Raw genomic sequence first — 13,814 nt, forward strand, 5'->3', positions numbered from 1 at the left:
CTCAAACTTTTCTCTTCAGAACGATGAAGGATGAGAGGTGACTTGATATAGGTGTACAAAATGATCAGAGGTGTAGATAGAGTAGACAGCCAGAGACTTTTTCCTAGGGTGGAGGTAGCTATTGAGGGGACATAGTTTTCAAGTGAGTAGAGGTAGATATAGGGGAGACATCAGAGGTAGGTTTTTTTTTACTCAGAGAGTGGTAGCAGCGTGGAATAAATTGCTGGATAGGGTAGTGGAGTTGACCTCATTGGAGCATTTAAGCAGCTATTAGATTGGCATATAGATGATAGTACAAGGTAGGGGTGGAGGTTAGATAGACCTTAGGATTAGGGTAAAGGTTCGGGCAACATCATGGGCCGAAGGGCCTGTACTGTGCTGTACTGTTCTATGTTCTATAATTCAATCTCAGAGTAGTGCCTACTACTGAACTGGAATGACACTGGTAAACACATTCGCACAATGGTAGCCAACAGTGTAGTTTGGGGTAGATCGGAACCAGACCCTGAAGACGTCGAACTCACAGCATTATCCATCCCCTCGTGGAGAAGTCCAGGAAAATAAGCTTAATCTTAAAACTGGAGCTTTCAAATTCAATGAAGTATGTCTTCACCTCTAGAAAAAACTTGGAATTCTGTCCTCCTAAAAAGCTGTTGAAATGAAGTCAGATTAGGGGGTGTAGTTTCTCCTGGTGCTGGGAGATATCAATATTGCATTCAATTTATAGTTTAACATTAAGTTACCTGATACAACTACACATAATAGTTGAATGATACTTCCTTATTATTCAATAAATAAAACACAGTAAAGATGACAGGGTGACTGAAGAATTACAACTGTAATAAATGAGAACTGGTGAACACCCATGATCCATGGCATGCACATTTACAGTAAGCAGCTGCAGCTCAGGGATTTTACCGCAGAACTGATGAGCTAGAATCTGAGCTTTGCTGTGGTACATCAGGGAGAAGGGAGGCTACTTGGATATTTGTTCCAAGAAACAATCACAGGCCTTTGAATAAATCATTTAGATTTGGTCTATAATCAGGGAGAAGTGGGTGTGACTGTGATTGAGAAAGCTATTGGATGCAGGAGGTAGCAACTAGAGAGTTTCAACCTCTCCAGTGATCCAACAAGTTTGAGGTAATTGCAGCTTGTACACGAGAGCAGGGATTGCACGGAGGACAATCAACTACTATTGAATGAGATGCAGGGAACCAGCTAAGTTAGGGGAGCCAAATAAAACTCAATCGTAGTAAGGGACAGTAAAGTCATGGCAACAGATATGGTTTTCAACAGCTAGGAATGTGAGCTCCATAAGCTGTGATGTCTGACAGTTTCTGGGTTACAATATCTCCTTAGGGCTAAGAGAAATTGAGACACAGAGAAAGGATCCGATTGTCAAGATTATTAGTGCTATCAATTACATAGGAATGGAAAAGGTTCTCTTGAGGGAAAAGGAACAGCTAGGGAATGAGCTAAAAAGCAAAACAACAAAGCTATAATTTATGTATTAATATCCGAACCATGAGGAAATGAGTATACGGTAAATAAGTTCAAAGAGTCAAATGCATGACTGAAAGATTGGTGTGGAAGAAATGAGTTTTGAATCATAGGGCACCAGCATCAAAACTGGAAGAGAAGAAGCTGTACTATTGCGACAGCCTTCACCCAAATCACACTGGATTCAGTATCCTGATGAGTTTTATATTTAAGATTGTAGAGTGGACTTACATCAAAATAATCTGGTATGATTCATGCAAGGGGAATTTGGAAAGAGGAAGAAAAGGGACAAGACAAAATTGTAGCACTGACAGGATATGGGTAATGGTGACCAGGGTGTGACAGGAAAGGAAACACTGTACACACAAGAGCGAACCAACAAACATGGACAGAGTATGAAAAAAAGACTTTAGCAATAAAGGAGTGTTTGAGTGAACGGAGATTTCAAAATCCAAAGATAAATGATCATGCAATATGAATGTCTATCAACATGCGTAAAGAATGAAAACAGGAAGACACAGAGTTTAATATTTATAATGTATCAGAAAGTAACATCCATTCAAGGAATCATAATAAAAAAATACTGAAGTCACTTTATGTATGCAACATCAGCATAACAAACATGAAGTAGTGGCACAAATAAAGATACAGGAAATGGTTTAGATCTAATCACAACTACTGAGGGAGATATCTACACATTAAACAAGGTTGGCAAATAAATATTCTAAGGTTAAAGACATTTTGAAAATTCACAATGGAAAAAGAGGGGTGGTCTTGATATTAAAGGATGACATAAGCACATCAGTGAGAAAGAATCTTGCATCAAAAAAAATCAAGAAATTGTGTCAGCATAGGTGGAGATTAGTATGTTTGTATGTCCAGAAGAAATTCAATAAAATGCCACACAAAAGATCAAGCTTATTGAATTGAGTGATATATTTGCATGAGTAGAGGAAGTGGAAAGCGGGGCTAAATGTGGCAATTTCAAGTTCGTAGACTGTGACTAATAGAGTGCCAAAAGGAATCATTCTGGGGTTTCAACAGTTTACAAGCTACATTAATGAAATAGGCAAAGAGATAAAGGCTGTTGTGACACCAGAAGTAATATCTCTACCTCTGAGTCAGAAGGGTTAGGATTGTGTTCAAGTCCCACCTTTCCAGCAGTATGTCATAAAATGTCTGAAATAGTTGATTAAAAATATCTAGACAGAAAGATAGTGGGGCTTTTGTGGTGCAGAGATAGCGTCCTATCTCTGAACCTGGAGATCTTGTGGTCGTTCCCCTGAAAAACAAGTATACCATTTTGGATACTGTTGGGGGGGATGACTTACCAGGAGCATGCACTGGGGTGCAGGTCTCTGGCACAGAGTCTGTCCCTCTTGCACAGAAGGGAAGGGGGGCTAGGAAGAGAGTGTTAGTCGTTGGGGACTCAATAGTTAGAGGGACTGATAGAAGGTTTGCCGGGAACGAAAGAGACTCACTGTTGGTGTGTTGCCTCCCAGGTGCCAGGGTCCGTGATGTCTTGGATTGTGTCTTTGGGGTCCTGAAGGGAGAGGGTGACCAGCCCCAAGTCGTGGTCCACATAGGCACGAATGACATAGGTAGAAAGGGGGATAGTGATGTCAGGCAGGATTTCAGGGAGCTAGGGTGAAAGCTGAGAGCTGGAACAAACAGAGCGGTAACCTCTGGTTTGTTAGCCGTGCCACGTGATAGCAAGGCAAAGAACAGGGAGAGATTTCAGCTGAACATGTGGCTGCAGGGATGGTGCAGGAGGGAGGGCTTCAGGTACATGGACAATTGGGGCTCATTCTGGGGAAGGTGGGACCTCTACAAACAGGGCAGTCTCGACTTGAACCAGAGGGGCACTAATATCCTGGGTGGGAAATTTGCTAGTGCTATTCGGGTGGATTTAAACTAGCTCAGAAGGGGGATGGGAAACTGAGGTGTAGTTCTAGTACACAGAAGGATGAGCGTAGGGAGGGCATGGACAGGACCTCACTGTCACAGGAGTGTGCTGACAGACAGCAAGCTGGATTGAAGTGTGTCTAATTTAACGCCAGGAGTATCCGGAATAAGGGAGGTGAGCTTGCGGCATGGATAGGTACCTGGGACTTCGATGTTGTGGCCATTTCGGAGACATGGATAGAGCAGGGTCAGGAATGGATGTTGCAGGTTCCAGGGTTTAGATCTTTCATTAAGGTCAGGGAAGGTGGTAAAAGAGGGGGAGGTGTGGCTTTGTTAGTCAAGGACAGTATAACGGTGGCTGAAAGAACTTTTGATGAGGACTCGTCTACTGAGGTCAGAAACAGGAGAGGAGAGGTAACACTACTGAGAGTTTTTTATAGGCCTCCGCGAAGTTCCAGGGATGTGGAGGAGAGGACTGGCAAAACTATTCTGGGCAGGAGTGAAAGGAACAGGGTGGTCATTATGGGAGACTTTAACTTCCCTAACATTGACTGGAAATGCTATAACTCTAGTAGGTCAGATGGATCAGTTTTTGCCCAATGTGTGCAGGAGGGTTTCCTGACTCAGTATGTTGAAGGGCCAACAAGAGGGGAGGCCACACTGGATCTGGTACTTGGTAATGAACGAGGCCAAGTGTATGATTTAGTGGTAGGTGAGCACTTTGGACAGAGTGACCATAATTTGGTTGTGTTTACTTTAGCGATGGAAAGGGATAGGAACATGCCACGGGGCAAGAGTTATAGATGGGGGAAGGGCAATTATAATGTGATTAGGCAAGACTTAGGAGGCATAGAATGGGTTAGCAAAATGCAGGGGATGGGGACAATTGAAATGTGGAGCTGGTTTAAGGAACAGATATTGCGTGTCCTTGATAGGTATGTCCATGTCAGGCAGGGAGGAAGCGATAAGGTAAGGGAACCATAGTTTACTAAAGAAAATGTATCTCTTGTTAAGCAGAAGAGGGAGGCTTATGTGACAATGAAACGAAATGGTTCAGATGAGGCGATGGAGAGTTACAGATTAGCTAGGAAGGATTTAAAGAGAGAGTTAAGAAGAGCAAGGAGGGGACATGAGCAGACATTAGCAGGTAGAATAAAGGAGAACCCTAAAGCTTTCTATAGGTATGTGAGGAATAAGAGGATGACTAGGGTAGGAATAGGGCCAGTCAAAGACAGAAGTGGGAAGTTGTGTGTGGACCCTGTGGAGATTGGAGAGGTGCTAAATGATTATTTCTCATCTGTTTTCACTGAAGAACAGGAGAATATTATTAGAGGAGATAACTGAATTACGGGCTACTAGAATTGAAAGGATTAAGGTTAGTAAGGAGGAAACGTTATCAATTCTAGAAGGTGTGAAGGTAGATAAACCCACTGGGCCAGATGGGATTTTTCAGAGGATTGTCTGGGAAGCTACAGAGGAGGTGGCAGAACCTTTGGCCTTTATCTTTGAGTCCTCATTGTCTACAGGTTTAGTACCAGAGGACTGGAAGATTGTAAATGTTGTGCCCTTGTTCAAGAAGGGCAGTAGGGATGACCCAGGTAATTATAGACCTGTGAGCCTTATGTCTGTTGTAGGAAAAGTTTTGGAAAGGATTATAATAGAGAGGGTTTATAATCATCGAGCAAGCAACAATTTGATTGGAGATAGTCAGCATGGATTCGTCAAGGGCAGGTCGTGTCTCACAAACCCTGAGTTTTTTGAGAAGGTGATCAAGCATGTGGATGAGGCAAGGGCAATTGATGTGGTGTACATGAACTTCAGTAAAGCCTTTTAATAAGGTTCCACATGGTAGGCTATTAGAGAAAAACAGAGGCACATGATTGAGGGAGATTTAACAGTTTGGATTCGAAACTGGCTTTCTGTAAGAAGACGAGTGGTACTGGATGTGAGTTTGCTCGCTGAGCTGGAAGGTTAGTTTTCAGATGTTTCCTCATGTAACATCATCAGTGAGCCTCCGATGAAGCGCTGGTGTTATGTCCCGCTTTCTATTTATATGTTTAGGTTTCCTTGGGTTGGTCATGTCATTTCCTGTTCTTTTTCTCAGGGGATGGTAGATTGGCTCCAAATCAATGTGTTTGTTGATGGAGTTCCGGTTGGAATGCCATGCTTCTAGGAATTCTCGTGCGTGTCTCTGTTTGGCTTGTCCTAGGATGGATGTGTTGTCCCAATCAAAGTGGTGTCCTTCCTCATCTGTATGTAAGGATACGAGTGACAGTGGGTCATGTCGTTTTGTGGCTAGTTGATGTTCATGTATCCTGGTGGCTAGCTTTCTGCCTGTTTGTCCAATGTAGTGTATGTCACAGTTCTTGCAAGGTATTTTGTAGATGACGTTCGTTTTGCTTGTTGTCTGTATAGGGTCTTTTAAGTTCATTAGCTGCTGTTTTAGTGTGTCGGTGGGTTTGTGGGCCACCCTGACGCCAAGAGGTCCGAGTAGTCTGGCAGTCTTTTCGGAAATGTCTTTGATGTAGGGGAGAGTGGTTATGGTTTCTGGGCCCGTTTTGTCTGTTTGTTTGGGTTTGTTGCTGAGGAATTGGCGGACTGTGTTCATTGGGTACCCATTCTTTTTGAATACACTGTATAGGTGATTTTCTTCTGCTGTTCGTAGTTCCTCTGTGCTGCAGTGTGTGGTGGCTCATTGGAATAATGTTCTAATGCAGCTTCGTTTGTGGGTGTTAGGATGGTTGCTCCCGTAGTTCAGTATTTGGTCTGTATGTGTTGTTTTCCTGTAGACGCTGGTTTGAAGTTCCCCATTGACTGTTCGCTCTACTGTGACATCTAGGAATGGCAGTTTGTTGTTGTTTTCCTCCTCTTTTGTGAATGTTATGCCAGTAAGGGTATTATTGATGGTCTTGAAGGTTTCCTCTAATCTGTTTTATTTAGTGATGACAAAAGTGTCATCCACATAGCATGGCATTCCAACCGGAACTCCATCAACAAACACATTGATTTGGAGCCCATCTACCATCCTCTGAGAAAAAGAACAGGAAATGACATCACCAACCCAAGGAAACCTAAACATATAAATAGAAAGCGGGACATAACACCAGCGTTTCGTCGGAGGCTCATTGATGATGTTACCTAGAATGGTGACGAAACGTCTGAAAACTAACCTTCCAGCTCAGCGAGCAAACTCACATCCAAAACCTCAACTTGAGCTACAAATCTTCTCAAAACTCGCTACCAACGAGTAGCAGTTGATGGTGCCTCAAGGATCTGTTTTGGGACCACTGCTGTTTGTCATTTTTATAAATGAGTTGGACGCAGGCATAGGTGGATGGCTTAGTAAGTTTGGAGATGACACTAAAGTCAGTGGAATGGTGGACAGTGTGGAAGAATGTTGCAGGTTGTAGGGAGACTGGCATAAACTGCAGAATTGGGCTAAAAGGTGGCAAATGGAGTTTAATATGGATAAATGTGAGGTGATTCACTTTGGGAGGGATAATAGGAAGGCAGAATACTGGGTCAATGGAAAGATTCTTGGTAGGGTGGATGTGCAAAGGGATCTTGGTGTCCATGTACATAGATCCCTGAAAGTTACCACCCAGGTTGATAGCGCTGTTAAGAAGGCTTACGGTGTGCTAGATTTTATTGGTAGAGGGACTGAGTTCCGGAGCCGTGATGTCATGCTGCAACTGTACAAAACGCTAGTGTGGACTCGTTTGGAATACTGCATGCAGTTCTGGTCGCCCCATTACAGGATGTGGAAGCGTTGGACAAGGTGCAGAGGAGATTTACCAGAATGTTGCCTGGTCTGGAGCAATGGCCCTATGAGGAAAGGCTGAGGGACTTGGGTCTGTTCTCATTGGAGAGAAGGAGGCTAAGAGGGGATTTAATAGAGACATACAAGATGACCAGAGGATTAGATAGGGTGGACAGTGGAAGTCTTTTTCCGAGGATGATGACTTCAGCTTGTACAAGGGGGCATAGCTACAAATTGAGGGGTGATAGATTTAAGACAGATGTCAGAGGCAGGTACTTTACTCAAAGAGTGGTAAGGGCGTGGAACGTCCTATCTGCCAATGTCGTTAACTCAGCCACATTAGGGGCATTTAAACAGTCCTCGGATAAGTATATGGATGATGACGGGATAGTGTAGGGGGAGGGGTTCAGATTAGTCCACAGGTTGGGCCGAAGGGCCTGTTCTGCACTGTCTTTTCTATGTTCTATGTTCTAAATCATAGCTGCTCCAGTGGTGTGTCATAACGTCCCTGAACAGGTTGATTAAAAATACCTAAAGCTGTGAGGACATAAAGACGGTCCAATGAGATATAGGCAGAATAACTGAACGGTCAACCAGGTTGCAGATGCAGTAAAACATTGAGAATTGAGAGGTTATACATTTTGCTTGTAAGGGTAGAAAAGCAAAATGTTTTTAAAGGGTGTGAAACTTATAAATGTTGATTTTCAGATAGAATTGGGTGTACTCATGTAAGGAACACAAAAGGATTGCATGGAGATATATGGAGTAATTAGGAAAACAAAAGGTGTTTTGTCCTTTCTTGAAGGGGACTGGAGTACAAAAATAAAGACATGTTGATACACCAGTAAAGGGTTTAGTAAGGCCACATTTTGAACGCTGCACGCAATTTTGATCTCAAATAATGAGAAAGGATATACTTGTGTTTGAAACAATACAGTGAAGGATCACTACATTGGTCTTGGGACAGGCAGGTTTGTCCTATGATGGATCTATATTCTCTGAATTTAGAAGAATCAGATGTAACCTCGGAAAGGGCTTAACAGGGTAGACTATGAGGCATTGTCTCCCCTTGCTGGGAAAATGCATGCAAGGAGGTGGTTTCAGGAGAAGGGGATAATTGGTTGTAAAGTTTAGAATTCTCTATCTCAGAGGATTCTGGATGCATTATCAATGGATATATTTAAGGCTGACAGACAGACTTCTGGTCTCTAAGATCTGCCAAAATCCAATCCATGGAAGAGCAGTTTCAAATAGCCACATAGTCTTCTGCTGCTCCCAGTCCTTACATTCTCAAATTTCAAATTAAATGGCACCAAATAAATTTTTGCTGGGCGGGTGTATTAGGATTTAACTGAGAAGGATAAGTTGAGTTCAGATACAGATCAGCCATAATTTAACTGAATGATGGAACGAAAATTTCTAGATGTAAGTTTGCTCGCTGAGCTGGAAGGTTCGTTTTCAGACATTTCGTCACCATTCTAGGTAACATCATCAGCGAGCCGCCGGTGAAGCGCTGGTGTTATGTCCCGCTTTCTATTTATGTGTTTAGGTTTCCTTGGGTTGGTGATGTCATTTCCTGTGTTGGTGATGTCATTTCCTGTTCTTTTTCTCAGAGGGTGGTAGATGGGCTCCAAATCAATGTCTTTGTTGATGGAGTTCCGGTTGGAATGCCATGCTTCTAGGAATTCTCGTGCGTGTCTCTATTTGGCTTGTCCTAGCATGGATGTGTCGTCCCAATCATGTTCCTTATATACAAATGAGGAAGGACACCATTTTGATTGTGACGACACATCCATCCTAGGTCAAGTCAAATAGAGACATGCATGAGAATTCCTAGAAGCATGGCATTCCAACCGGAACTCCATCAACAAACACATTGATTTGGAGCCCATCTACCACCCTCTGAGAAAAAGAACAGGAAATGACATCACCAACACAGGAAATGACATCACCAACCCAAGGAAACCTAAACACATAAATAGAAAGCGGGACATAACACCAGCGCTTCACCGGCGGCTCGCTGATGATGTTACCTAGAATGGTGACGAAATGTCTGAAAACGAACCTTCCAGCTCAGCGAGCAAACTTATATCCAGAACCTCAACCTGTGCTACAAATCTTCTCGAAAATTTCTCGGCTACAATTGACTGGGATGTAAACTATAGATAATAGATTAGAGTTGGAAACTTACCCTTCAGATTGTGACTTCTTACGCAGATGTTCAAAGTATAAATACCCGAGGGAATTGACACACATGGACACTTCACCATGATTCTGAATTTCCATTCGAAATGGCTTTGCTATAACCAGTACCTGGGTGCATCCATCAGCTGCAGCCAGTGTTAAAGAAAGCCCATCCTTCGACACTTCAGTCAATCTGGAAAACACACAAAGAAATGAACTAAATAGTGTGCCACACATTTGTAAAGAGTTTCCTACTTCAGAACATAGTCAGAAGGAAAATACATATTTTCACATCCAACAGCATATACAGATAGTTAATGCATTAAAATGGCAGCAAACACTTGTACTGAGATACTACCTGAAAGGGATGAATTATATAATACGTATAAAACAGAACATATGCTTTACCTGCCAGGAACAGAAATTAGACATTAAAATCACATTATAATTCAAATGTATTTTTCCAACCATAATATTCCCCTCTGTTGCACTAATAATCAGACAGAAAAAAAAACTACCAAATGGTGCATTTCATAGGTACTCTCAGGTCTTAAGCACAGTTGTGCTGTTTAACTGATAACTGAACATATCAAATTCTTAAAAGCTACAGACAACCTGATAAATAAGTCCCAGGTAAAAACAATATTTGACAAATTAAAAGTTCCACATACACTTTAATTTACGTCTGTTGCTTTTGGTGTTAAATGAATAGCTACAAAATTACTAAATGGTACCGGGTCAAAGCCTTCACTGGTTTTTCGGTATTTTTGTTTTATTCTTTTATCTATTTTGATTTGGAGCTGGGAGTTGAGAACAGTGAGCTGAAAATGGCCCTTGGAACTTGGGCAGTGCTTACGTTCAAAAGAAAACAGACAAAACAAGTTGATTTTTGTTTGTGATGCCAGGCCTGGAAGTTAATTGCAGGTTAGTTCTTGATCAAAAGATTCTGCAGACATTCTGACATCAGGGGAGGGCAGTATGTCTAAAAAGACAGAAGACATTGGCATTAATGAGTTCAGTATGTCTGGTAGAGACCTTATGCTCAAGCAAATGGTAGACTGTACAATGGAAAAAAACCTCGTGGGAGACAGTTAGTCTGACAGAGAAAGGCCAGAATTTTGAACTGTATTTTGGACTATTTTCTGTGAGAAAGAGTTCATGTGTTGATGAAACAGCATGAAGATTTGAAAGGTCTCTGCCTTACCTCTCATTGTCAGTTCCTGGAAGTTCAGAGAACAGAAACTCAGTGATATGTATAAACTAACTTCCTCTAAGTGAACTGAAAATGTGACGCTGATCAACATCTTCAGAAAGCTAACCAAGACATAATCAATTATGCCTGTGAACAATGCATCACAAAAACCGCTTAAATAATTTGGCCAGTTTTCTTTTACTTATCTCCTGACTGTGTCTGTTTGTCTGGCTGTCTTTTGTGTGAATGTGGTTGAAAACAAAGGTTATTGAGTTTAAATCAGGCATTAATTAGATTACTTTGTTTAATTTTGCTCTATTGAAATTATTGTATCACTAATAAGTTGCTTAGTCGTTTGTTTGAGCTACAAACCAGTATCTAAAATTGACTATTCACAGAGTTTGGGAATGGTTACTCCAAGACTGGTTAGGAACCACTGGGATCAATTTTGAGGGCCTTAGAAGCTTTTAGTTTTACGGTTTTGTGAATACAGAATTAGAAGGCTGATTTGGTCAGCTGTTGTCTTTGTGTCATAACAACAATATCAGAACACTTTCATCAAAATCATGAATGCTATCCAATGTGACTGTGCGTGACAAAGGTATACTCTTAGTCTCGTTGTTGTGTCTGCAGGCCTTAAAACAGTCAACCACATTATCCTCTTCTAATGTTTCCTCCTTGTCACCAAGCTGGATAGGACTGGACTCACCTAATTCAAATCTTCTTGACCTAGTTATAGTCAGCCTATCACATACAAAGGCTTCTTTCCATACTCCCTCTGATATTATATCTGGTGTTCCCCAAGGATCTATCCTTCACTCCCTTGTTTCTCATTTACATGCTGTGCCTCAGCAACTTTATCCAAAAGCAGAGAACTACTTTTACATGTAGACTGACAACACCTTGGTCCATCTCAGCAACACCACCCCAACCACTAAATTTCCCATTTCCACAACATTTATCTGAGACTGAATCACAACCACGGAGTTGTTTTGGGCACAGAGATGAGCTGCTGACCATATATCGCACAACGATCAGGACCATCTAAATCCACCTCTGTAAAATCAGACAACACCTCATCTCAGCTCATTTGGGGCTAAAAGTCTCTCCCATTTTTTTGTTACCTGTAGACTTGACTATTCCATACACATCTAGAAAGCCTCCCACATTTTAGAATCATTGAATCCCTTCAGAGTGGAAAGAGACTATTCAGTCCATCAAGTTTGCATCTCACCCTATCCCTGTAATGCTGCATTTTCCATGGCTAAGCCACTCAGTCAGCACATCCCTGCACACTAGAGTGATTTAGCATGGCAAATCCACTTAACCTGCACATCTGTGGACTGTGAGAGGAAACTGGAGCACACGGCGTAAAATCACAGACACGGAAGAATGTGCAAACTCCACACAGACATTCACCCATGGCTGAAGTCAACCTGTGGTCCCTGGCACTGTGAGGGACTGACCCCATGCCACCCCTTCAAAAACTTGACATCCAAGTTCTGTTTGCTCATCATCCTTACTGCTCCTCACTAGCTCATTTTTATGGAATAGCCAATTTTAAAATTTTCTTCATTATTTCAAGTTAGTTCTCCCATGTCTTCCTACAACTATCTGATTGTTTATACAAAGCCTTGGGGTTTTCCTTGATCCTGTCTGCCAGATATTCTGTGGCCTCTCTTTGCCGTCCTAATTATTTTTTTAAACAACCCCTCCACTCTAGATATTTTTGAAGGGCTTTCTCTGCTTTTAATGTGTTGTACCTGACATATGCTTCCTTCTTTTTCTTTATCAATTCAGTATTTTGAGGAATGGAGGAATATGAACCAAGGGCAAGGAGAAGGAATTAGTTTAATTTGGTGTCACATTTGGCACAACATCATGGCCAAAGGGCTTGTTCCTGTGTTGCATTGTTCTACGTTCTATTTTTTGCATTGCTGAAACTAATGTATTTAGCTTCTTGGCCTTCAACGCCAAGACCCATTGATGTTTCAGTAAACCTTTCTCATCATATCAGTTGAAAGGGATCAAATACTTTTCCAACAATCAACATGACAAACATTTATATTTTAGTACGTAAATCACCATAGAAAATGCTTCTGCTCAAACTCTGTTATGCTTACAACTTAACCACAAGCTAGCAAAACATACACTCCGGCAACAGACCATTTGGTGACATGCATTTTGTTTTGAAGTTATACAGACACCTAAAAATATATTGAAAACAGCAGAAGCTCACAGCACTTCTGAAGTGCTTATCTCACTGAAATAAACATTTTAGTAAACTAGCATTAAAAGTGGAGTCATTTGGTGAAGTTAAGAACACCACTGCATATCTCTGAAAAGCAGGCATTTACTGCAATCTCTCTTTCCTGTGCTCCAGGCAATTCCCTACAGGTTTTAATTTTACAAATAATTCTATTTCGTGTTACTTCATCAAATGCCTTTCGCAAGTCCCACTGCTTTAGCTACCCACTCCATTATCTCAGCAAAAATCAGAGTTTACCCTTATATCACATTGGACTTGAAACATTAACTCTGTTCTCTTTCCACAGATGTTTCTAGACTACTGAGTTTCTGCAGCATCTTTTTCATAATCTTTAATGAATCTTTGCTCTTTTTCCATTTTTAGTTCTTGCTTGTTCCAGTGACTGTTAATTTTTTCCTGGATTATTGCTCTTAAAATACCTTCCATGGTCGTTGTTAAGCTGACTGGTCTGTAACCACGACATTTATTTGTCCCCATTTCTGTTAAGTCTTGAGGGTGTATAATTGTATAACTATAATTATTATAATATACATTTATAATCCGCCAGTCCTTAGAACCACCCTAGGATCCAATGTTCAACACCCCTGGAATTTCTACCCTCGCTTCCCTTAGTGTCCTTGGATGTATTTTATCTGTAGCTAGTAGTGTATCAGTTGAAGTGCCATCAGTTTTTCTCAAAACTTCTCTTTTATCCATTATTCCTTAATCCAGTAACCTCACACTGCCTCAACTGCTACAGCTTTGGCAAAGCCCTTTTATTGAATAAGCAATAGTACACAACAGACTCCGGACCTGGATCTAAATTGTAAGTGTGTGTTGTCTCTTCAGGAGAAGACAGAAGCCTTAAAAGAAGTACACTTAGCTCAATCCATAGAAGCAACCTATTTGCCAGCCAATTCATGTTAGCATTTACCATCCATGTGAGCAACTAGTCCCAATCATATTTCCGTTTCCAAATTCCATTCCAGATTTCAAATCGCATCAACTTATTTTCGTTTATC

At 41.4% G+C, this 13,814-nt stretch overlaps 1 protein-coding gene across 6 annotated transcripts in view; it reads right to left on the minus strand.

The window, feature by feature from the left end:
- LOC125455825 (neutral alpha-glucosidase C-like) overlaps nucleotides 1–13,814 on the minus strand; it is a 110,288-nt gene that overhangs the window by 81,145 nt on the left and 15,329 nt on the right. For 5 of the 6 annotated variants that reach the window (XM_048538308.2, XM_048538307.2, XM_059649316.1 and 2 more), the window contains 2 exons: nucleotides 9,360–9,545; nucleotides 525–650 (listed from right to left, as the gene is read on the minus strand). In XM_048538308.2, coding sequence (XP_048394265.2) covers nucleotides 525–650; nucleotides 9,360–9,545 — 312 coding nt within the window. The remainder of the gene's footprint in view (nucleotides 1–524; nucleotides 651–9,359; nucleotides 9,546–13,814) is intronic. The other variant, XM_048538309.2, reaches the window with a different exon arrangement.

The sequence above is a fragment of the Stegostoma tigrinum genome, chromosome 10 (genome assembly GCF_030684315.1).
Source record: "Stegostoma tigrinum isolate sSteTig4 chromosome 10, sSteTig4.hap1, whole genome shotgun sequence".
Classification (NCBI taxonomy): Eukaryota; Metazoa; Chordata; class Chondrichthyes; order Orectolobiformes; family Stegostomatidae; genus Stegostoma; species Stegostoma tigrinum.